The 25,402-nt window shown below is 36.1% G+C and overlaps 3 protein-coding genes and 2 long non-coding RNA genes across 10 annotated transcripts; 2 read left to right on the forward strand and 3 right to left on the reverse strand.

The window, feature by feature from the left end:
- Nucleotides 1-206: 206 nt before the first annotated feature.
- On the forward strand, nucleotides 207-22,717 carry LOC111473331. Its single transcript, XR_002715645.1, has 2 exons — nucleotides 207-239; nucleotides 22,597-22,717. It is a non-coding gene; the product is annotated as an uncharacterized LOC111473331 (long non-coding RNA).
- LOC111473326 (acidic endochitinase-like) lies at nucleotides 3,304-4,453 on the reverse strand. The gene is made up of 2 exons (XM_023118878.1): nucleotides 4,166-4,453; nucleotides 3,304-3,912 (listed from the first exon to the last, which is right to left on the reverse strand). Exons 1-2 carry the CDS (start codon nucleotides 4,451-4,453, stop codon nucleotides 3,304-3,306), a joined length of 897 nt encoding a protein of 298 aa, XP_022974646.1.
- LOC111473330 lies at nucleotides 10,293-16,417 on the reverse strand. The gene is made up of 3 exons (XR_002715644.1): nucleotides 16,344-16,417; nucleotides 16,191-16,276; nucleotides 10,293-10,303 (listed from the first exon to the last, which is right to left on the reverse strand). It is a non-coding gene; the product is annotated as an uncharacterized LOC111473330 (long non-coding RNA).
- LOC111473325 (mitochondrial adenine nucleotide transporter ADNT1-like) lies at nucleotides 10,537-16,950 on the forward strand. 6 transcript variants are annotated; one of them, XR_002715642.1, is made up of 12 exons: nucleotides 10,560-10,893; nucleotides 11,539-11,587; nucleotides 11,740-11,836; nucleotides 11,904-11,943; nucleotides 12,011-12,037; nucleotides 12,878-12,915; nucleotides 13,128-13,240; nucleotides 13,434-13,547; nucleotides 14,075-14,341; nucleotides 14,409-14,486; nucleotides 16,083-16,249; nucleotides 16,317-16,523. XR_002715642.1 is itself a non-coding variant. In XM_023118877.1 (11 exons), exons 1-10 carry the CDS (start codon nucleotides 10,736-10,738, stop codon nucleotides 16,164-16,166), a joined length of 1,065 nt encoding a protein of 354 aa, XP_022974645.1. In that variant the 5' UTR covers nucleotides 10,537-10,735; the 3' UTR covers nucleotides 16,167-16,173; nucleotides 16,669-16,950. The 6 variants fall into 6 exon arrangements, 1 of the variants encoding a protein (XP_022974645.1); XR_002715641.1 differs by having other exon boundaries at nucleotides 10,561-10,893; nucleotides 11,740-11,830; nucleotides 11,898-11,943; XM_023118877.1 differs by lacking the exons at nucleotides 12,011-12,037; nucleotides 16,317-16,523 and adding an exon at nucleotides 16,669-16,950 and having other exon boundaries at nucleotides 10,537-10,893; nucleotides 11,740-11,782; nucleotides 11,850-11,970; nucleotides 16,083-16,173.
- Nucleotides 20,802-25,358, reverse strand: LOC111473329 (light-sensor Protein kinase-like). The gene is made up of 7 exons (XM_023118880.1): nucleotides 24,735-25,358; nucleotides 24,474-24,667; nucleotides 23,428-24,415; nucleotides 23,241-23,360; nucleotides 22,976-23,173; nucleotides 21,520-21,544; nucleotides 20,802-21,452 (listed from the first exon to the last, which is right to left on the reverse strand). The coding sequence occupies exons 1-7, from the start codon at nucleotides 25,153-25,155 to the stop codon at nucleotides 21,332-21,334; spliced, it is 2,067 nt and encodes a 688-aa protein (XP_022974648.1). The 5' UTR covers nucleotides 25,156-25,358; the 3' UTR covers nucleotides 20,802-21,331.
- Nucleotides 25,359-25,402: the final 44 nt, after the last annotated feature.

Below are 25,402 nucleotides of genomic sequence, written 5' to 3' on the forward strand. Positions count from 1 at the left end.
GTTCTCCTCCCCAACCGATATGAGATCTCACAATCCACCTCCCTTCAAGGCCCAACATCCTCGCTGGCACTCGTTCCCTTCTCCAACCGATGTGGGACCCCCCAATCCACCCCCTTTGGGGCCCACTGTCCTTGCTGGCACTCGTTCCTTCTCCAATCAATGTAGGACCCCCCAATCTACCCCCCTTCAAAGCACAATGTCTTTATTGGCACACCGCCTCGTGTCCACTTCCCTTCGGAGTTCAGTCTCCTCGCTGGCACATCACCCAGTGTCTGGCTCTGGTACCATTTGTAACATCACAAACTCCCCACTATCAGATATTGTCTTCTTTGTGTTTTCCTTTTCGAACTTCCTCTCAAGGTTTTTAAAAAGCGTCTGCTAAGGAGAGGTTTTCACATCCTTATAAAGAATGTTTTGTTTTCCCCAACCGACGTGAGATCTCATAGTAAACCACAGTCTATTTTCTCTAAATAGTACTACAAAGAGGTGAAGAAGTGGATCTTTCACAGAATGGGGTTTTCAATCTAAATAAGCTGAAAATTGTGCAAGTCAAAAGTTCCGGATCTAGCATGACCTGATCCTGGTAGATTAGACCATTTATAGAGATGAATGCAGAATACTAATCGAAAACTTGGAATGTCNAAGGAAAAAGGTTCTGAAATAACTTTTTCTTTAAGAAATTTCACTAAAATTGAAGAAACATGTGGTTCTGAAACTATTCAAGTATTATGGAGGTAAACAAGAAAAAGAAGATAAAAATCTGATAAACCTAAGTGAAGAAGCCAGCATCTCTAACGGAAAAAATGAAGTTGCAAGATAATTAGGTAAATGTAACAAGTCAAGCCTACAACTAGCACATACTGTCCTCTTTGAACTTTCCCTTTCGGATTTCCCCTCAAGGTTTTTAAAATGGGTCTAACTAGGGAGAGGTTTCCACACCTTTATAAAGAATGTTTAGTTCTCCTCCCCAACCGATATGAGATCTCACAATCCACCCCCTTCAAGGCCCAACATCCTCGCTGGCACTCGTTCCCTTCTCCAACCGATGTGGGACCCCCCAATCCACCCCCTTTGGGGCCCACTGTCCTCGCTGGCACTCGTTCCTTCTCCAATCGATGTAGGACCCCCCAATCTACCCCCCTTCAAAGCACAACGTCTTTATTGGCACACCGCCTCGTGTCCACTTCCCTTCGGAGTTCAGTCTCCTCGCTGGCACATCACCCAGTGTCTGGCTCTGGTACCATTTGTAACAGCACAAACTCCCCACTATCAGATATTGTCTTCTTTGTGTTTTCCTTTTCGAACTTCCTCTCAAGGTTTTTAAAAAGCGTCTGCTAAGGAGAGGTTTTCACATCCTTATAAAGAATGTTTTGTTTTCCCCAACCGACGTGAGATCTCATAGTAAACCACAGTCTATTTTCTCTAAATAGTACTACAAAGAGGTGAAGAAGTGGATCTTTCACAGAATGGGGTTTTCAATCTAAATAAGCTGAAAATTGTGCAAGTCAAAAGTTCCGGATCTAGCATGACCTGATCCTGGTAGATTAGACCATTTATAGAGATGAATGCAGAATACTAATCGAAAACTTGGAATGTCGATAGTTTCCCATTGTAGCAAATGAAACTTTAAACGTTGTTTTCTGCAAGGATCATGATAAATGATTTTATTCAATGTTCTACGCGATCATCATACAAAGCAAGAGCGTGATTCAAAGAGGAAAACAAAGCCCCAAATTCAGGCATACTCAGGGAAATGTCCGATTGTCATCCATGTGCTAATACTGCTAACGCCTAACCTTAATCGATCAAGGAGTCGTAACTAATCCTTCAAAGATACAAATTCCAATTCTAAAGCTCCCATCAGAATCAACAATTCTACACCAAATTCAATTTTCCGAGTAACTTTCAGCGCATCATGAGCATAATATATTATCAGAAGCGTTAAGTTGCAGTGTAACAGAGTAAATACCGTGCAGTGTGATCGAAATACTTCTAAAAGAGGATTGCCACAACCTTAAACCGAATCCAGACAGCAGAAACTCGAAGCTCTAACTCGTCGCATTGTAATCGGCGCATCCTCTACCGCAAAATTAAGACGCCGTCGTCTTTTCCCGAACAGAGGATCTGGGAACTTGAAGTTCGAAGAATTATTATTTTTATTTAATCGAGTTATTGTTTTTAATTTATAACAATTTATAACTTTTTTAAATTATAAAAACTAAATTCGTAACTTAAATAAAACTTTCAACCCTTCAATTTTTTATTTAATATATTTTCAATATTTGTTAAAATTAACAAATCTACTACACAAAAATTAAATTTTACGTCTTATATAACATTAAACATTCAATTTTTTTTTTTTTAATTTATGAAAATTTTAATAGACACAAAATTAAAAAATTTGTGTTTATTTTATCGCATTTTATTTATCATCCGAATATTATTCTAATTTTTTTTTCCCATTAACTCATTAAATACATTAACTCTAAATAATTTTGTACGATATGTTTATCTATTAATTAATTTATTTCGTAATTTAATAATTAACACATAAATTTTTTCTAGTCAACCTACATGAACTATATATATGTTCCGAATTCATAAACTGTATCAAAATTAATAATCCATTCTTATTAATTTGATACGTACATCCATGAGTAACAATTCAATCACTCAAATTTATTGAATTGAAGCGTGGTCGAAGATAAATAAACTTACATCACTTTTATTACAAAAAAACCCAACAAACGTGTATCTTATTGGAACTGTCCATATCCAGTTCATCCTTCGAAACCATATCACATTCCGGATCTGATGAAATAGGATGAATTGAGAAGGTATTTTGTAAATACGTAATTATCTTGAATATATTAACTATTTCTTTATTTTTCGATCGCCCGGAAGGGATAAGAGAAACATCTTGTTCTTTCTTTAACAATTTCTGATCTCTAGTGAATCTCTCAATAGGATTCGAACCCATATGAAGTTCTGACCATTTGTTAGATAAAAAAGAACGAATGGATCTTGTAGGATTCCCGAGAAATTATTTGATTTCTTCCGGAAGCGGATGATTATTCATCTGCTTCTCACGTTCCGTGAATAGCCAGGACATTGAGGAATATCTAGAAAAGCATTTAGGGAATCGGTCTGATTCTATCTCTGTTTGTTTCGTTTGAAGAAAGGAAGGATCCCAAAGAATCGATCTTTCTATTAGTTGTTGAAACATTCGTTATACATGCATATATACATACACTCATACATACATAGATGTTGTATAAGAGGGGACACAACATGTTACATATCTCAAACAGCTTGTTTAATGGAAGAGCTATAGCCAGTTTGATCATCATAAAACTTCGACCACAGCATAACGCCGCCGTACTCAGGTGAGCGTTTGACGACTGGTAGCACCACTGATTTGAGAGCATCGGCCGGAATGAACCCAGAGCCGGCAGCCGCCGGAGCCGCCGGGAGGCCCAAGAAGATTTGTGCATGAGGAATTTTGGAAGTCCACACTTTCCAAGCATCAAAAAGATTGGTGCCGTCTCCTGAAAATTGACATGGTGGGTTGTTGTAGAATTGAACCCAAACGAAGTCGAAAAGACCCGTCATCAGCGCGTCGCCGAGCCAGGCGTCGGGGAAAGGGCACTGTGGAGCTGCCGTGATGAACACCTTCTTGCCGCTTCGGTTGCCGAAGTCCAAAAGAGCCCTTGCAAGCTCGTCCCAATGCTTGTTTGTCCCACCTTCGATGTCGAAGTCGACACCGTCGAGCACGACATTGCCGAGCGGACGAGGCGAGGACGGTGAATGTCCTCCTAAATAGTTGTTCCATAGGTAGTCTGCAACTTTTTTGGCGTCTTCGGGCGATGAGAGGAAGTAGCTTCCCACGCCGCCTCCGATGGAAAGTATAACCTATTATGAAATTAGTATTGAGAATTATTGGGAGTGAATCTCACCTCAGTTAATTTAGTGGAAGATCCTGAGTCAATATTGGGAGTGAATCCCACCTTAGTTAATTTATTGGAAGATCATAAATTTATAAATGAAACAGAGAAAGCCCAAAACAAAGTGTCTAAATGAGAAATCTCGTATCTATTCAAGTCAAGTTTGACCACGGAGTCTAAAATGATTAAATAAACCTAATTCAATAATAAAATATAATCACCTTGATGCCTCTAGCTTGGCACGACTTGACGTCGGAGCTCAATTTAATGCATCCATTACTAAAGGGGTCGCAGTGGCCGGCGACGTTGATCTGCGGCGTCTGTCCGTTGCCGAAGACGGATAGAAAAGCAAGGATAACAATCTGGTAGTTTCCGGTGGCGCAGGTGTCTGCCAAAGTGCCTTCATTTCCATTTTGACCCCAATAAATAGCTATCTTCCCAGCATTGGATTTCGCCATTAACGTCAGAACCATGATGCAGAGGAGGAGAGCTCGACGTCGGAACTCCATTTTTTCCGGTGGAGTTGTTTTCCTTGTTGGAGTGGCAATGGAAGTAGGGTTTTATAGAGGGAATGGGGAAAATGATGGCAAAAAATAATGGGCATTGAATCATTATAGAAACTAATTTATATTCGGGAAAATGTTAATAACATATATATAAATATAATCAGCTTAAAAAAAAGTTTTTGAATGTTTGTATGAATATGACTTGTAGAGAGCCTTATGTGTTTGTCTTAGTAGATGTTTAACTTAGGAGTATGGGTTTATATAATATAATGTGTATTTTATTTGTCACACTTTCTGTTGCTATTTGAATTTATACTTTATAAAGATGATATATAATATATTTGCATTTTGCTTTAAAACAATATCTATAAATTTTTGTTAAAAAATATTCTGAGAAGAAACTTTGATAACATCAAAATTTTAATTTTTTTTTAATTTTAAATTGGAGTAAGAATATTTTTTTTTTTTTTAAGTTTTTAAAAAATTTAAAAATATTAATGGAAAGGATATTTTTGAAATATTGTTGAAATGAATTTTTAAAAAGAATTAGTAGATTATCTAAATAATTTTGATTTATTTTAAAAATTAAACGTATTTTTTAGTTTTTTTAAATTTAAGAATATTATTGAAATTTTTAAGGGTAGTTTTGAGATTGTCTTGGTTGTAAATTTAATCCGAGGATATTTTAGTCATTTTGATATATTTTTCCAAATCCATTTTTAAAATGTTATTGATAAGCCCTTCTAAATGAACGTAAGCTTATGGGGAGAAATAACCACAAAACGACAAAATTCTTGGACATTTCACCTCGAAGAAAGTGACAGCTCGATTCTTGCTGTTTTCACCATTATGTCGTGGTCATAATATGTGGAACCTGAGATTCCTCATCTCTTATTTTAATTTATTTTCTTTTATATATTACAAATCTCTTTTGGATTAACTAAGTTTTAAACTATGATTAACAACTCTAACTAACTTCCAAGCTTTGCTAAAAAGTTTATTATTTGGTTATTTAATGAATTTGGCCTGCAAAATAGACGTATTTAGAAGAGATTAACTACAATTAATTTTGTTTTCATCTAATTATTTGAGGACAAAAGAACATCGTTGCAAAGGATCGTCTCTAATGGAAGAAGAAGTGAAACAAAAATTCGTGCAAGTTAAAGGGAGACCGAGCAATGAATATTCTCCACCCTCGTCCTTGTCCTTCCCCGACCATCCCCTGTCTTTGTCTTTGTAAGAGAGATTTTGTAGTATGAGAGTGTGAAAGATACACTTTGTACACACTTTTGGTTATAGTGATTATCTACTATTGGATGTAGGGAAATTTCTTATCTCTGAACAATGTAAATCTTTGTATCTCTTTGTTTAGTTTATGTTTGTGGGTGTGTAAATGCGATTGATCTTAATTCTACTTTCTGCTACCACAATTGGGTATCTGAACATTTTGGTTGTGGCATTTGGTTATAAGAAGTGGTATCAAAACATTGTTGTTGTAGTGTTTGTTCAACAAGTGGTATCAGAGCATTGAAGGTTGTGGCATTATAACACAACAAGTGGTATCAGAGCATTGAAGGTTGTGGCATTACGATGCACAACAGGAACCGTCGTGGGCCACGGGCGAAGATGATAGAGATGAGAGAACTGTGGTTGTGGTCCATGTCTCTCCGCCATCTGCTGGGCTTTACTGGAGCATGAGCAACGAGTTTAGCTGTTGAAGCGGTCCATGGAAGGAGAAGATGCAACGATATTGATGAAGAAGAAGCTGACATGGTTGGGGGCATGGATTTGCTGGAGGTGTCGGAACAAGGCGTATAGTGACACAATATCTACCACTAAAAAGTGTGAAAATATCTGAAAATATTATTACTCAAGTAAATAAAATAGAGTTAAGAATGAGAAATAAAGTTAGAATGGAAGGTTCAATCTTTATTAATATTCATAAAGTTTAAATAGAATACAAGCTACCAAATAATACCTACCAATAAGAAAATATAAACTAACTAAATCTAACTGCTAATCAAATAATATTAAATTACGAATATATTGACTAATTCAAACTAGCAATAAGTTGCATTAAATTATGACAGTCTCACTTAGTGCAAGCTTATTTCTCAATAACTCCAAGAGCCTTACGAAAAACTTCAAACTTCATTTTGGCAAGTGTCTTAGTAAATATGTCTGTAACTTGCTCATTAGTATGTATTTTCTGCAATTCAATATCAGATAACACTTACTACACCATGAAATTGCAGCAAAGCCTACTGTAAAACAAAAATCACTAGGACTTTTATTCAGGTCAGGTTGAGCACCCTATCCCACTGGTCCAGAGTTATTGAAACTTGGTCCAGCTACACCGGAAGAAACATGGCAGCACTTGGTAGGGTCCCTATGGTTGGAGGAAATCTAGGTCCTAATGGTCCTGGTGGAACAACTAACATACTCAATATCAATACCACGAGCACCAGGCCAAACTGGAGGGGAGAATGGTGGGACAAAAACGCCTGGAGAAACTGGTGGGCCTAGACCGGGTGACATGCTAGGAGTAAGTGGCTGCATTGGTCCGAGCGGAGGAATTCCTAGAGGTTCAAAAGGAGATCCTATCATTGACAATGGAATTCCACCCTGTTGACTCTCTCTCCCTGTAGGTCTTCCTCGGCCTCCTCTCCCTACTCTATTTCCATTCATTCCTTCATTCCTTGCTTTCTGCCTTCTTCCCTTCCCTCCATGAAAATCAAAGTCGTCCCTCCATGAATTCTGATCCTTTTGATTGCTCCAATTCTGATGGAAGCTTTTCCACCGTTGTTTTGGTTGTTTCAAATTGATTTTGGTTTTTCCTTGCAATGTTGAGGGCTAAGCTTTTCCACCGTTGTTTTGGTTGTTTCAAATTGATTTTGGTTTTTCCTTGCAATGTTGAGGGCTTGAACTTCAGATTCTCTACCGTAATTGAGCTCATTTTCAGTTTTTCAACAAGGGAGAGTGTCTCTGAGAGCTTTGTTCTCTTAAATAATCCATCTCAATTTGTGCAGACTCAACAAGGTTACTTCGGGTTTGGTCAGCTTTGTTCTCTTAAATAATCCATCTCAATTTGTGCAGACTCAACAAGGTTACTTCGGGTTTGGTCAGATTCAGGCACCATGTTCAGCTGGACCTTGAGCCTCCCTCTGAACTTCATTCATGGCGGAGGCCAATGCAGCAACATCCATTGCGTGCTGCTTCTGAACAGCTTTGAGTTTGGACTCCCATGCTCGATCGCGATCTTGAGAAAGTTTGTACAGTTCTTGAACACGATCTTCCTTAGAAGCTGAGAGCTCAAGCACCTACTATTGGGATTCTTCAAACTTTGCATACATATCTGATAGTTATTTCTTTGCTTCTTCTGCTTCCTGTTGGGCTTGCTTTTTGTGTGATTCAAATATGCTCAGTTGATCACTTGTTTTCTTTAGTTCCTCCTAAAGTTGAGAAAATCGTGATTCCAATTCAGCCACTTTGTTGTGGCCCTTTACTCTTCTTTTGATAGTGTGAACGAACATCTGATATAAGAGTTTCGTTTCTAGTTGCATGATAAGAACAACTAGAATCGACAATCCATTCTTCATTGTAGTCTATAAAGGCATGGGCATCTGTAGAAACATTATCTTGATATACAGCTGAAGTGACTTGCTTAATCAAAGCTTCCTAATTAGAAAGAAAATTCTCCAATTCAATAACTGTACGTTGATTTGCCCACCCTTGTATTGAGGAAACAAAGGGTATACAGTCTTTTCATAATCCATGAATAAGATAACACCGTAATCGAGCATATCTCACTGGTTCCTCAGCATCTAATTCTAAAATTTTAGAACACAGATTTTTCACCTTCAAGAAATATTCTTCAACAGAAAAATTACTTTGAGTTACTACAGCTAGTTCGTTCTCTAGAAATTGCAATCGAGCTGTATTTTTCTTAGTGAACAACTTTTGAAGTATTTTCCACACTTGCTTTGGTGACTTTAAATCACGAACATGATCAATATACTCCTTGCTAATCAAAGTTCACGAACATGATCATTATATCTTAAACATTCTGTGGAGTATCTTCTGGAATTCTGTGTCATCACCTTAAATTAAATCCCATAAATTTTGCCCAGGTAAACACTTTCACCATACATAACTTCCAATAATTATAATTATTGCCAACAAGCTTTTCTATAGCTATACCCATAAAAGCACTTTCACCATTCATCTCGTTGAGTAATAATATCAAATCCTTGATTACCAACTTGACTCTAATACCAATATCTACCACTCAAAAGTGTGAATAGATCTGAAAATATTATTAATCAAGACAAAACAGAGTTAAAATGAGGAATATAATGGGGATCGAAGGTTCAATTTTATATTCAACATTTAAATAAGATACAAACTACCAATTAATACCTACCAGAAAATATAAACTAACTAAATTTTGAGAACAAAATAAAATATACTACTAATCAAATCATAAATAAAAAAATATTAATTGATTATGAAGGTGTAAAATATATTTCATAACTAATATATTATCAAAATATTAACGAATTATAAATATCTCGACTCATTCAAACTACTAATAAGTTACCTTAAATTCTGACACTAAATTCTGACACATAGTCTCACCAAAATCTGCTGTCGTCCGTTGCTGCAATCAGGGCGCCGGTTGTGTCGCCTTTGGTTGTCGCTGGTCGGATAGATGAGTGGGGTGGTGGTGCTTTTGGCTTAAAGAAGAATGTTTCCTTTTTCCTATTCTTTTGCCAAGAATATGTTTTTGGATAAGGAATAATAATAATAAAAAAAAAAGTTATGAATATATATATATATATATATATATATATATATATATATTCTTAAATTTCTCAAATTAAACTTCAATAATAAATCTCATAGGTCCTATCAAAAGAATTAATGCCATAATTAATTAGGACATTAAACCACAAGTTATATTTATTCTATTCAAAATCACTCGAGATTATTAAAGAGGGATAAAAATGATTTTAACAATTTAAAAATTACTCACAAAAACATATTTAATCTATAATAATAATAGTGATTTTGTACGTTTAAACACTAAAATCTCTCACGCTATGTTTTTTTTCCAGTTCAATTGAAGCTACATTGCCTATAATACAATAAATTTTTAGATAATTTGTGTTGGTATAGAAAGTTTAGATCTAATTCACGAGCGATCAAAACCAGATTGGTTAATATACATACCAAATCTTGGACAAGGTTTCAGTCTCTCCACCTTGATAGTAATTACCCAAGTGAAAAAATTAGATTTTTAATTATATAATTTCACATTTACCTTTTAATTTTTTTGGTTTGAAACAATAGTAACTTAAGTTTAGGGAGTATTTGTAACCGCTCAAACCACTGCAAAACAGATATTATTTGTTTAGCGTCCAAGCTCACGATTTTGAAATGCAGTCTATTAGAAAGAAATTTTTATACCTTAAAGAATGTTTCGTTTTCGTCTTCAATCGATTGGGACGGTTTAGTATTGAATAAAACATTACATTAATGTTAGATTTTTGTACTTTTTTTAGTATAATAAATATTGAATGTTTCATTATATTCGAGGTAAGTCCCTATTAAATGAATAGACATTTCTAATTAACGGACATACAATTTCATGTCTAGAAATGTCAAATTTAAAGACAGTCACGTTCTAAAAATAGTATTTAAATTTATAAATATAATTAAAAAAAAAGTTTATATGGATTTCTTCATCGTAAAAAAAAGAACATAAAACAGTTGGGAAAATAGTGTATTATTCAGTTTTAGAATTGGAAAATCAAAATAAAGAATCTGATTTTCTTAGGTTAACGGTTGAATCTGATTGGTGAGAATTTGTGATTGCAGTGTTCCTTTATGCAGCAGAATATCTCTCGGAATGCCACGTGTTCAATTATTATGGCGAGTACAGTTTGCTATTTACAGAAGACTAACTCTAGTGGCTGAGAATTCATCTAAATTCACAGCAAGCCGAAACCACCAATAAACGCCGTCAATCAACATCAAAGCAAACGGCGTTAGTTAACGGTAGTAGTTTTGAGGTCTCAAAGAAGCTCATGACTTCGCAACAGCTGCAGCCGCAACGTTCCCTCTTCCCTCCGCGATTAACACTGACGAAAGAGAGAAAAGCAAAACCTTGCTCTCTGATAATCACCGGAATCTTTGTTTGGAGGCTGAGATCACGCTTCCAATTACGGCAACTTAGGTTTTCGGTGATTTTCGACTTCATTTTCTGTTTCGTTGATTTCTTGTATGGCTTCGGAGGACGTCAAACGAAGCGAATCGGCTGTTTCTACGATCGTAAACCTGGCAGAGGAGGCGAAGCTTGCGAGAGGAGGCGTCAAAGCACCTAGTTATGCTCTGCTTAGCATCTGCAAATCTCTGGTTGCTGGTGGAGTCGCCGGTGGAGTGTGAGTTCCATTTCGTTTCCCTGTGAACTGTGATTTCTATCGATTTAAATCTACGTTGAATGATTATAGATTTATTTTTCTCTCATTTTGCTGCCTGTTTAAATTCTAGCTCGTCGGTTGAGTATTTATTTATTTTTCTCGTTGCTATGGTTGTTCGTTTAAGAGAAAAAATGTAGGAGAGAAAAACTTAACAATTGAATTTTTCTCGTTGCTATGGTTGTTCGTTTAAGAGAAAAAATGTAGGAGAGAAAAACTTAACAATTGAATTTCGGACCGTCAATAATTTGAATAGTTAAATCAAACTGACAATTGAAGTTGATGGATTTGGTAAATCATAACTTTTGACCTGGAAAAGAAGTTTAGTAACGGTTTATTGCGTTTACCGTACAGGTTTTTAAATCATAACTTTTGACCTGGAAAAGAAGTTTAGTAACGGTTTATTGCGTTTACCGTACAGGTTTTTAAAATTTTGACTGCGTCGTTTCCAGTATTCCGAATTACCTGATTTTTGGAACTTCAAACCTGAGTTTCCGATTCATTGTAATCATTTTCTGAAATTTTCTTCTGTATATGTTCAGGTCTCGAACTGCTGTTGCCCCTTTGCATTGTAATCATTTTCTGAAATTTTCTTCTGTATATGTTCAGGTCTCGAACTGCTGTTGCCCCTTTGGAGCGTTTGAAGATATTATTACAGGTATGTCTAATCTTTTCATTATTAGTATTTTTTTTTTCTTTGGTATTATTTGATCATTGTGGTGTCATACACTCAAATCACAAGGGTTATGAGCATGCACAAAGTAGGATATACATAGCTACAACTTCTTACATAGTTGCTTCTACAAACAGGTCCAGAATCCTCATAGCATAAAATATAATGGGACGATACAAGGCTTGAAATATATTTGGAGAACTGAGGGTTTTCGAGGATTATTCAAAGGCAATGGTAACGATACAAGGCTTGAAATATATTTGGAGAACTGAGGGTTTTCGAGGATTATTCAAAGGCAATGGTACAAATTGTGCTCGTATAGTACCAAATTCAGCAGTAAAATTCTTCAGCTATGAGCAAGCTTCTCGGTATGTTTTGAAGTCGGTGGTCTGTCATAATGATAGTAAAATTCTTCAGCTATGAGCAAGCTTCTCGGTATGTTTTGAAGTCGGTGGTCTGTCATAATGATGCAAAATATTCATCTTCAATTTTGCCTTCAGAAAGGGTTGACTCAAGTGTTTTAAGTGAATTTTGATGCACGTGTTGGAGGGTGCAATGCTTTATTTTGCTTGAATTTGTATGAATGACATTGGAACGTTTGATGCACGTGTTGGAGGGTGCAATGCTTTATTTTGCTTGAATTTGTATGAATGACATTGGAACGTACTCATTTGTTGGTTGCACTTACATAACCACATTTGCAAGAATAGTTGGCAGTTGTCTAATCGTGATCATAATCACCCATCTTGGTGAAATTGAGGAATGAAGTTATTTCTAGCTGGTGCCAGGTGGTATTGCGATAGAAAGTACCTTTAAACCCTGTTTTCATGTCTTTGATGACTACTGGCCGAATTCCATTATTCTTGCTTTATTAGGAAAACACAAACTCTAGTAATTGATCACCTGTATACTGGCCGAATTCCATTATTCTTGCTTTATTAGGAAAACACAAACTCTAGTAATTGATCACCTGTAATAAATACTCTTTCATTCTGACAGATAGGATTATTGGGGTTGCGTATCTGTTGAAGTTAACTTTTTGAGAGAGATTGATCCGAGAGAGTACTATGTATCTTTCAACGTAGTGCTTCATTTGGAACAGGAGTTTACAAAAATAAGATCAATGATTTACAAAACAGTTCATACTTGTTGGTAAACTTACTAATGTGCCAATTAAGCAACCTCCCATACATCCAGGATATGCTCCTTAAACGCCTTAATTTTCTCTTTAATATTTTCTAAATGGCTAATATCTTTGTTCTTTTCCATTGACAGGGGAATACTGGCCTTTTACAGGGAGAAAACTGGTGACCGTAAGTTCATTTTGGTTGCCATTTTTCAGTTTTATTATATGATATCTGACCTTATAGCTATTATGAGAGACCACAAGAGTTGTCCGCATTTTTCAGTTTTATTATATGATATCTGACCTTATAGCTATTATGAGAGACCACAAGAGTTGTCCGCCCCCTCCTCTCATACACAAATCTCAATCTGAAGCCTATTTTGTCATTATTTTTTGCAGAAGATGCACAACTCACTCCTCTTCTACGTCTTGGTGCTGGAGCTTGTGCTGGAATAATTGCCATGTCAGCAACTTACCCTATGGACATGGTGCGAGGCAGGCTAACTGTGCAGGTACTCTCATTCTCAGTTACTTGCCCTTTGTATCATAATATATTTCTGATGAGTTTCCAATTTCATATCATATCTGAGTATCTAAAATCTTGGATATGAACAAATGTTGTGATGTAATTTTATGTTGTGACATTTTGATATTCTTTCAGTCAAATTAAAATTCTCTAAATTTGAAATGAATTTTGTTTTTCAGACAGATAAGTCTCCTTACCAGTACAGAGGAATATTCCATGCTCTTTCAACGGTGCTTCGGGAAGAAGGTCCAAGGGCTTTGTACAAGGGTTGGCTTCCTTCTGTCATTGGAGTTGTAAGTTCCTTATTTTTATAGTTGTAAATATGTGATGCCATTGTAATTTTTTAGGTGCGTTGACGAGGCTCTTGCTCAATTAAAGGTTGCAGATGCTTATTAGTAGGTTCAATTGAGTGAGGTGCGTTGACGAGGCTCTTGCTCAATTAAAGGTTGCAGATGCTTATTAGTAGGTTCAATTGAGTGCAGCAAAGTGCACTAAAAAAATATTGTACATTGCAATAACATGTATCGTTAGAAGATGATTTATTTAAGCTCTCAAAGTATTTTATATTTTATTAGTTCTTGTATATGGAAGTATCATGAACTATAAGATAGTGTGTATTTTCAAAAAAAGGAAAAAGAAAAGAAAAGAAAGAAAAAGGAAAAACAACAAGAAATTTTTAGCATGAGAATAACTAAAATGCATACAAAAAAGTACAGTGCATGAAGTTTAAATTAAACTCGTTCCATTTTGCAGGTTCCTTACGTGGGCCTCAACTTTGCTGTGTATGAATCGCTTAAAGACTGGTTGTTCCATTTTGCAGGTTCCTTACGTGGGCCTCAACTTTGCTGTGTATGAATCGCTTAAAGACTGGTTGATTAAAAGTAAACCATTTGGACTTGTTGAAGATTCAGAGCTCAGTGTGACAACACGTCTAGCATGTGGAGCTGCTGCTGGAACAGTCGGTCAAACTGTTGCTTATCCTCTTGATGTCATTCGTAGAAGAATGCAGATGGTGGGTTGGAATAATGCTGCTTCCGTAGTCACTGGTGATGGAAGAAGTAAGGCACCCCTCGAGTACACTGGCATGGTTGATGCTTTTCGAAAAACAGTTCGTTATGAAGGCTTCAGAGCATTGTACAAGGGTTTGGTGCATGGTTGATGCTTTTCGAAAAACAGTTCGTTATGAAGGCTTCAGAGCATTGTACAAGGGTTTGGTCCCCAACTCAGTTAAGGTTAGGCATGCTCTTTCTCTGTCTTAGCTTGTTTATACTAATACAATGCATTATCTAGCAGTTGACTGATTGATATCTGATTCTGAATTTGATGGAAGATGAGAAATCTTGTATGTAATGTTTTGGAGTTGACTGATTGATATCTGATTCTGAATTTGATGGAAGATGAGAAATCTTGTATGTAATGTTTTGGGGGATCAATTTGATCTCAGTGCATTGTTTTGCAAATGGTTTTTAGAACTGTGTATACATATTGCATTATACCATAGCCTCCTTTTTTATGTTAAAAGATTGTTTAGCCCCATGCATAGGATGGTTTTAGAATACCCAAGAAAACGGAAAAAGTGAGAGCTGTTATTTGTTTAGCCCCATGCATAGGATGGTTTTAGAATACCCAAGAAAACGGAAAAAGTGAGAGCTGTTATGATGTTCAAGATTTTTATTGTTTTCGAAAGTTATAAGTCATGCATGCTTGTGATGGGCATGGATTTTCTAAAGCCAATCTTCAAAGATAGACTGGAACTGTTTTCTGGACAAGGAAAGGCCAATAAGCAAGATCCAATTCGAGTTTCTAAGATTTTCCCTTGGTTGGAATTGCAGCTTGACTAACTTAGTATACAAATGAGATAAAGATATGCATCGTAAAACTCATTTTGAGAGATTTACGTTCTTGTTACCCGTAACTTACGTTCTTGTTACCCGTACTTGTCGCTACTCCTCTCCAGCCGCAGTTATTTTAATTACCAGTATGATGTACGTTTGTTTCAAAAACTCTACAAACGACAAGTATTATATCTAATATTTTAATTACCAGTATGATGTACGTTTGTTTCAAAAACTCTACAAACGACAAGTATTATATCTAATCTGCTCAAAAAAGATTAAGATGGGTGTTAGGGCCAGCTTCATCTGGACTATTCCACATAATTGTTTTTTCACCTTACAATCTGAGGCATCGTTGTTATAGGGTAATCTAATATTCTTGTTGGGTGGGTGGTTAGTGGCACCCAGATTTTAGGGCATCGTTGTTATAGGGTAATCTAATATTCTTGTTGGGTGGGTGGTTAGTGGCACCCAGATTTTAGCCGGTTGCTATTAACATTTTGTCCCACCCCCTGGATAAGAAACTAGCTCTGGAGCTCTTATAAGTACTCCAACGAATAAGAATAATAATAAATCATAATTTCACCACTTAAATGTTAAAAAATAGTTTAAGTACTCCAACGAATAAGAATAATAATAAATCATAATTTCACCACTTAAATGTTAAAAAATAGTTTAATTTTTTTTAGTTCCTCTTAGCTGATCTGTATTCATATCATAATTGATTTTGTTATATTAGAATTTTGAAGATTGTTGTCAATGTTTATTGTAAATGCTGCCCATTCATTCCCATTCAGATTAGAAGCATTATAAAATACATCCCCAAGTGGTCCCTTTGAATTTTTGGCATTGTGTATTCTTTTGGGTGGTTCATAGCGTTCCTGGCTTAAATTTGACGAGCATAATTATTACAAGTTGATTAATGAACTAACTTTAATAGTATTTCCCTGAATCAAAGATATTATCTGATTTCTCTCCTATTGCCTTGTTCAGGTTGTCCCATCAATTGCAATCGCATTTGTGTCGTACGAGATGGTGAAGGACGTTTTGGGAGTTGAGATTAGGATCTCAGACTGATTATTGGGTACTAACTTAACTTACGTTTGTTGAACGATTGAATGATCTGCTATTTTTGTAGGCAAGGGGAGATGGTAAACTAGGTGTTTTAATTATCCTCTCTCCAATACCTAGTTTAAGGCAGTATTGAGTGTGTTCATAATAAACTAGGTGTTTTAATTATCCTCTCTCCAATACCTAGTTTAAGGCAGTATTGAGTGTGTTCATAATTTGCTTCCTTGATTTTAAATATCTTCTGACAAGCTCGTGCTAGCATAAGCTTTTGTTCTTATGCTATGTCAGTGAACTTATTGACGATAGAATAAGCACATTTGTGGTCTCCTTGAGATTTGGGAGAGCATAGCTTTATTGTATCTAGTTTTCAAATCCGTGATGTTCTTTTATATTTCCGGTGTTCTATATTCATGGTGTCTTCTTTATTCCTTTACTTTGATGAAATTAGAGGTTCAAATATTAAGGTTAAATTGCAAACCTCTTAACCTCCTTTGTGTTTGAATTGCAGTGTTGATTTTGTCATACTCACATCCATAGATATGAAACAAGCTTTTGAAATTCGGGTCGGATATCGAGCAACTAATTTTACCCGAAGAAGATAATGCTAACTGGCATCTTCAATTGATGTATGAGAAAAATGATGTGTTTAGCTATTTGGTTGATATGTTTAAAGGGCTTTCTCTCTTTTTTTTTTTTTTTTTTCATTAGTTACGATGACTGTGGGAATTGAACTTTGTAATGTAAGGGGGGATTCAAACCTTAAAATAATTAATCATGGCCCGTAAGTTACTAACACAAGTATTGGATCTATCATGAAATAGCCATGAGATGCTTCATTTTTCTTGGTCTTGAATTGACGACAAAACATTGTAGGTTCTATTTTGTTGACAATTCTATTAACAAATTATATAAGATATTCAACTTTTCGATTAATTTAGAACTTTCTTTACTTTGCATACTCTTTAAACTTTAAAGATCCTCTTATTCCTTTCAAATTAAAGAAGACTGGTAGGAAAATGACGGGCAACTAAATCTTTTTTTCACAAGTAAAGAAGAATATAGAAAAAAACACACCTAACAAATATTGTTTTCTCTCTCGGGCTTTCTCTCAACATTTTTTGAAATGGAGAGATTTTCACACCTTCATAAAAAATACTTCGTCTCCACGTGGGATCTCACATTCCTCCCTCCTTCGGAGTCCAGTGTCTTTGCTGTCACTCGTTCTCCTCTCCAATCGAGGTAGGATCTCACAAACACCATCATTAACCAACAATCTTTACTAAAATTCCAAAATTTCCAAGAAGCACCATCACCACCATCATCAGACCAACAATCTTCACTAAAATTCCAAGTTTTAGAGAGTGAGAATATGAATGAACATATTTGTTTATAAGTGATATTCCTAGTTGAACTTTGCATACTTGTACAAGCAAATTAGCCCTCCCTACGCTATTGAGCATCATCTTTACATGGTGACAATACCAAAACTTAATAGAAACAAGTAGTTATATACACATTATTAGTAGAAACATATAATATTACTGTCCTCTTCACATTTTTCTGCCATGCCTGCATACAACGTAAAATCAACCATTTACTTAAGAGGTAATTTTCTATTTTTCAAAGGGAAACTAAGGAATGGTAAAAAAGAGGATAAAATTACCTGTAATCCTTTATCGCTACTCGTCGTCGTTCTGGCTTGGCTTTGATCATGTCTTTCTTTTTTACACTCAATCGAGCTATATTGTAAGTTGTAATGGCTTCAACCTCTTTTGCTTTCATGAGTTCACCCTCTTCACCATTTGACTGTTCACGAGAAAGCAACGAAAGAAGCACAAAAACAAGGTTCATCTCCGGTAGATACGACGAACTTGAATCCGACCCCAATCCCATGTTTTGACTAGCTTCTTCTTTACTATCGTCTCTCATTTCTTGTTCTTCTTTGATATCTGATTCATTTGATCTTGTCTCTTCCATCATTTTTTACCTACAATATTTAACAATTTTTTTTTTTTTTTTGTTAGAATATAACATTGATTCAATTAAATTTACAATATATGACAAATTTGACTGTCTGCCTCCTATTTTAATCTTTGCAAATTTTCATTTATTTTCATTTTTAAAAATATTCATTTTAAATATTTTTTAAATGGATACTTTCTATTAAAAAAAATATAAAACATACTAATAAATTCAATAATATTTTATAAGCAAAAATATAATATATTGTCTACGTACTCAAATTTCAATACTACTATATAATCATTCATACTTTATATATATAAAAATAAATAATATGCATGCATCTATTTATATATAAAGTGAGGCAAGATAGGGATTGTGCAGACTCGGGAATATAGATAGGGGCAAAGAATATAATCCTTATCTCCGTTCTCGTTTGGAGTGGGTCCCCACTAGATCCCGGCTCTACAGGTTAATTAACATATCTAGATTTAAGTTATTTACGAGTTTGATAATCAAACAAAACCAAATATTTTAAGGGATAACATAAATTTAGGAAAAGAAAGAAAGAAAAAAAAAACATGTTAGAGATGGATATGGATATGAACACGAAAGATGAAGGTTTAAAGAAAGAAAGAAAAAAAAAACATGTTAGAGATGGATATGGATATGAACACGAAAGATGAAGGTTTAAAAGAACATGTTTTTATAAACAAAAGGGTTATGTTATATAGAAACAAAAGTCAACGAAAAGAAACTGACTTGAATTTGGGAAGCTTGAAGAATTGTGGAAAGATCGGGACGGCAAAGTCAACCCTTCACGATTCTTTCATTTCAAGCTTTCCGATTGCTTTAATGGGGTTTCTTTTTTGGACTAATTAGTTAGCAAATTAAGGTTTAACGTTAATTTTGTATTGCTTTAATGGGGTTTCTTTTTTGGACTAATTAGTTAGCAAATTAAGGTTTAACGTTAATTTTGTGCTTTAATTTGGAGTTAAATATAGTTAGTGCTAAAACCTGATCCCCTTTGACTTTTTTTTTTGACTTTTTTTCAAAGGAATAAAAATAAATTAAATGATGATGAAACTAATTTTTACTTTTTTCTGTTTCTTTTTTAGAAGGGATTGGTTTTTAAATCATTTTAGTATATGATAATAAGTCGTGTAAAAAATCATAATAATAAAATTAAATTAATAAAAATATTGTTTTAATAATACTCTTAAATTTAAAAATAATATTTTTTTTATAAAGATAACGATGGATATATTTTTATAAATATTTTAAAAATAAAATATAGTGTGGGAATATTTTTTAAATTTTTTTGAAATTTAAAATATTATTGAAATTTTTGAAAATTTAAAGCTCACTAGAATATTAGAGTATTTTTTTTTTCTATTAATTTAGAAACAAAAAAAAAAAAAAAAAGACTTAACAAGTACTTGTTTTCATCAATAATTAATTAAATGTCTTCTTTTCTTATTTTTAATTTTAATTCCTTAAACTTATAATTTTGTATTTTAAGTTTAATTGATTCTTTAGATATAAGTTTAAATTTTATGTCGAAGATTTTAATTTTTAAAAAAAAAATTGTAAGAATTAAATAAATATTAACCTTTAAATTAAAAATTAAGTTGGTAATTTAACCATTTTTTTTATATTTAAAAAAATAAAAAGAAAAGAACGATTTCACCATTATACCCTTTCAATTTATATATAAATTTTTTTTAAAAAAAGCTAACAAATTTATTTATAAAAAATAGGCTAAGTTACAGAAAATGTTCCAGTACTACTTTATTTTAAATAACTATTAACTATAAACATTGTACTAGTTTTGTCCCTACGTCCGTTTTGGTACATTACGTTTTATGGTTTTAAAATATGTCTACTAGGGAGAAGTTTCCACATCTTTATTAGGAGTGTTTCGTTTTCCTCTCTAACCAATGTGAGATCTCACAATTCGTCGCCTAAGGAGCCAGCGTTCTCGTTGGCACACCGCCAATGTCTAGCTCTGATACCATTTGTAACAGTTCAAGCCCATTGCTAGCAGATATTGCCCGCTTTAGCCCGTTATGTATCATCGTCTGTCTCACGGTTTTAAAATGCATCTACTAATAAGAAGAGTTTTCCACTCTCTTATAAAGAGTGTTTCATTACACTTTCCAACTGATGTTGGGATCTCACAATACTTTATTTAAATGTACGCATAAACTTTCAATACATTCAATCATACCCTTAAATTTTAAAAATTTATCAAAAAAATATTTTTATCATTAGTTTGGAATAAAATCGTTTGCTACGACCCCTTATACCTAACTATGGTCTTTAACTAAAAGCAATAGTTTTAGAAATTGAAATTGAATGAAAGAAAATGAGTATGCCTTAGTTAAATTCAGTGATGCTGTTACCTTAGTTTTGCTCGGTTTTACTTTTTATAAGTTTAGTCATCAGGTTCAATCAATATTGAAAGGTTCAGTCAATATTGAACACATGTTGTCTATGCCAATGACGATCCAAATTTTAGTTGGTTCACTTACTCGAGAGTAAGTACGGGATAATCACGGGACATGAATCATAGGCTTAAGCATAGGTTGTCTATGTCAACGACGACCCAAGTTCAGTTGGCTCACTTACTCGAAAATAAGTGCTGTACAACCGCTTTACAATTTCCAAAAGAGGGCGGACACGAAATTAAATTCTCATTCCCAATGTTATAACCAGCATCAAAGCAATACATCTGATATGAAATCTGGTTTTAGTAAAAAAAATTGAAGCATCGTTTCCATTTACATGAATTCTTGACCTCTCCCCCTTCGTCCTCTTCCGATGGGGTGTGCAGCAGGGCAGGTAGGAACCTCCTCGCAACACGCTGGGTTGTTGCTTTCATTTACATGTACATGAGCTGCACTTAGAATTTAAGATGAATACCAAAACTCTGAAAGAGATTATATTGTTTGATCCATTATTCCCCACTTCCTCTGATTGCTCTCTAAGACCCATAATTCCTATTATATACAAAATATGTTGGATCATTCTCATCTTCAAAACACAGCTCCAAACACAGTGCCATGGCCTTTTCCACCCACCCTTCTAGGGAAGAAGAAGAAGAAAAACTTGTCTGTGACGCCCATTGTTCCGGGAACGTTCATGAGCATGTCGATGCGTAAATCATGAGAGTGTAACCATCTACGTCGATACTCGTTCCTTGGCTTTTAGGGTAGCTCAGAATCTGAGGCGTGGCCAGATAATCTTCTAACCTTTGGAGTCATTGCTATAAGCTGGCTTTCAGAATTCATTCTCATGCTACGCCCTCGAGGACTGATTTGTGGCGGCCTTGAAAATAAGCTGGCTTTCAGAATTCATTCTCATGCTACGCCCTCGAGGACTGATTTGTGGCGGCCTTGAAAATCGTCCTTGCGGTGTACCTATGGGATGGAGCCATCAACCATCAGTTAGTATCAGTATCAGTATCAGTTTCAGTTTTTTCATTCATTCATGAAGATCATATAGATAATATGTAATGACCCAAGCCCACCGTCCGCGGATAAAGTTTTTTTTTGAGTTTTTCCATTTAGGCTTCTCTCAAGGTTTTTAAAATGCGTCTACTAGGGAGAGGTTTTTTTTTTGAGTTTTTCCATTTAGGCTTCTCTCAAGGTTTTTAAAATGCGTCTACTAGGGAGAGGTTTTCACATCCGTATAAAGAATGCTTCGTTCTCCTCCCCAACTAAGGACTTCCCCTATAAGGTTTTTAAAACGTGTTTGCTAGGAAGATACTAGGGAGAGGATTCCACACCCTTAGAAGAGACACTTCGTTCTTAAAACGTGTTTGCTAGGAAGATACTAGGGAGAGGATTCCACACCCTTAGAAGAGACACTTCGTTCTCCTCTTCAACCGATGTGGGATCTCACAGTCCACCCCCTTTGGGGCTCAACCTCCTCCTGGCACATCATTCGGTGTTCAACTCTAATACCATTTGTAACAACCCAGGCCCACCGTTAGCCGATATTGTCCTCCTTAGGCTTTTCCTTCTGGGCTTCCCCTCAAAGTTTTTAAAACACGTCTGCTAGGGAGAAGTTTCCACCCCCTTCATTCTCCTCCCCATTCCCCTCAAAGTTTTTAAAACACGTCTGCTAGGGAGAAGTTTCCACCCCCTTCATTCTCCTCCCCAATCGAGGTGGGATCTCACAATCCACCCCTCTTGGAGGCTCAGCCTCCTCGCTGGCACATCGTCCGGTGTCTGACTCTGATAATATTTGTAATAGCCCAAACCCACCGCTAGCAGGAGAGGTTTCCACACAATAATGTTTTGTTCTCCTCTTCGACTGATGTGAGATCTCCACCGCTAGCAGGAGAGGTTTCCACACAATAATGTTTTGTTCTCCTCTTCGACTGATGTGAGATCTCACAATCACCTTATAAAGAGTGTTTTGTTCTCCTCCCCATCCGATGTGAGATTTCACAATCCACCCCTTCGAGGCTCAGCCTCCTCGTTGGTACATCACCCGGTGTCAGACTCTGATATCTTTGTAACAGCCAAAGCTCACCGCTAACAAATATTGTCTTTTTGAGCTCTCTTCTGGGCTTCTCTCAAGGATTTTAAAATGCGTTTGTTAGGGAGAGATTTCCATATCCTTATAAAGAATGTTTCGTTCTCCTCCCCAACCGACGTGGGATCTCTCCAATTCTCAATAGAATATCCTTATAAAGAATGTTTCGTTCTCCTCCCCAACCGACGTGGGATCTCTCCAATTCTCAATAGACTAACAACAAAAGGATGTTTTGTTTCATTGTTTGGTCTGTGCAGTTCACAGTTCAAGTAATAATTGAAGCAAGCATGAGAAATAAGGAGATGAACCTGGTAGCTTGTTGAACTTAACATCAGAACTGTTCTTTGACAATGAAAGCCTCCTGTTGGTGCTTTCACGTGAAACTGGCAATCTTTTTTCAACCAGCGTTGGGAAAGGCTCATCCGTAGAGGATGCCGTTTCATCCCCACAAGCTGAGGCGCCATCACTTCCTGATTCTGAGGTATCTTTAACAACGCTGCTGCTACCAGTTTTCTCTTTTTCAACGATTCTGAAAACAAACATCTGAAATGGGATATCTACTATTGCTGCTACCAGTTTTCTCTTTTTCAACGATTCTGAAAACAAACATCTGAAATGGGATATCTACTATTGCTGATGATCCCCAACATGACAACTTCCTCAACAAACATGACTCAATGTCACAGTAATCCACTGCCGGCGTAGCCGGATCGGTCTGACTACTATAATCAGGATGCATCGCAACAAATCGCTTTACAAACCGCCGGCGTAGCCGGATCGGTCTGACTACTATAATCAGGATGCATCGCAACAAATCGCTTTACAAACCGAAGAATTCTACATATCGACGAGAACCCCGGCCTTTGATTCGGGTCCGTATGCCAGCATCTCTTCGTCAAGTTTGTCACATATTTTGGCATACTATGTGGAAAAAGTGGCCTCTCCCCTGCTCTAATGTTTCGACTCATTTTATCCCCTTGAAGATGGCTATCCTCAAAAGGGACTTTCCCCGTCAGAAGCTCAAAACAAACCATCCCAAAGCTGTAAACATCAGATTTCTCACTATATTTACAACTCGGTGTACTTCCTGACTGATCCTGTTCTTCCAAAACTTCTGGAGCATACCATATGAACGGTAGGGATTCATTCTGATTTGAAGAGTTCTTGAACTTCACAACAGGTAGCCCAAACCCAGACACCTGAGCATGCACATACCCATCTGTAGAACAAGCTCTTGGCTTAACCAGAATGTTGTAAGGATTCAAATCCCCATGGAAGATCTTGTTTGAGTGGAGATATTCCATTCCTCTTGCGATTTGAAGCATCAAATCCAGAGCTACAGGGAGAGGAAATGGAATTCTCTTACGATACCCACAGATCTCCTTTACATAGCTTGATAAATCTCTACTCATAAGCTCCATTATCAAGAAACACTCCTTCTTTTCCTCATCAGTAAACCCACAAAGAAATCTCGTGATGTTTGGATGAGAAAGTGATAACAGTATAGATATCTCAGGAATTAAGGCTTCAATTTCCCCAAAAAAGTGCCTCATAGCGAAGCTTTCCCCTAACCATAGAATCTCTTTGTATTGACTACCACCCCCTAATCTTCTCCTAACCTGGTAATCCCTTGATCCTACTAACATAGAGCTTGGCAGCAATTTTCCTATCAAACACTCAGATCCATCTAAGTTTTTAAGAAGATGATCAGTTAATCGTTGTTCATACCTGGAAGAAGCAGTGAGTTTCTTCTCCCGGATCCTATTGAGTAGAAACCATCGATCTTCATTCCAAACCGTATCGAGCAGTGAGTTTCTTCTCCCGGATCCTATTGAGTAGAAACCATCGATCTTCATTCCAAACCGTATCGATTCGATTGCAGAATTCCTGAGTAATCAAATATTGTTTCCCAAATTTCCATCTGAAAATCTTTGAATCCTTGTGTTCTTTCCTGTATTTGAAGGAGTTGATTAGCCGCTTCTTCATCATATCATCATGATGAATCCTTGTGTTCTTTCCTGTATTTGAAGGAGTTGATTAGCCGCTTCTTCATCATATCATCATGATCGAAACCGGAATTCTCGCCGGCTGTTTCAATGGCTTCAACGACAACAGTAATGCTGTATAACAAATTATGAACATGAAATTCGATGCAATCGTTGTTTTGATATTGCACTAGGGCTTTTACCCACCAATCTTTCGCTTCCAAACACTGTCTAATGAACCCTTCGGCTTCTTTGAATACTCTGTTTAGGTCTCGTAATGGCTGGTCCAAAACCTTCCATCTAGTGTGCCGTTCTTCGAATCGAAGATTCTGGTTCATCTCCTCCGCTATTGAATCGTACGCAAAACTCAAAACATCGAGCAAAAAACAGCACTGCCGCTGATTTATTTGAATGCTATCTTTGAATAGCATGATGGCCTTTACACTTCCCAAGGCCTCTCCGAGCTGCCGGAATTGCTCCATTGAAGAACCCAACAGCAACATAGGTTAAGATTATTGTTGTTTTAGGGGAAATCAATCGGCTCGATCAAAACCAAACCTAGAAATCCGTTGAAAAAGAAACCGATTGAAAACCAGGATTCAGGTGAAAGGAAACCGAGGAGAATCAAAAGTGCGAGAGGAAGTTGAGTGAGGGAGGGGAAAGATTTTTCCACTAGAAAGTGGAAACCCGGCGAGATTTGAGGGAATCCATTGAGTGAGGGAGGGGAAAGATTTTTCCACTAGAAAGTGG

This window comes from Cucurbita maxima, unplaced genomic scaffold (genome assembly GCF_002738345.1).
Source record: "Cucurbita maxima cultivar Rimu unplaced genomic scaffold, Cmax_1.0 Cma_Scf00115, whole genome shotgun sequence".
NCBI lineage: Eukaryota > Viridiplantae > Streptophyta > Magnoliopsida > Cucurbitales > Cucurbitaceae > Cucurbita > Cucurbita maxima.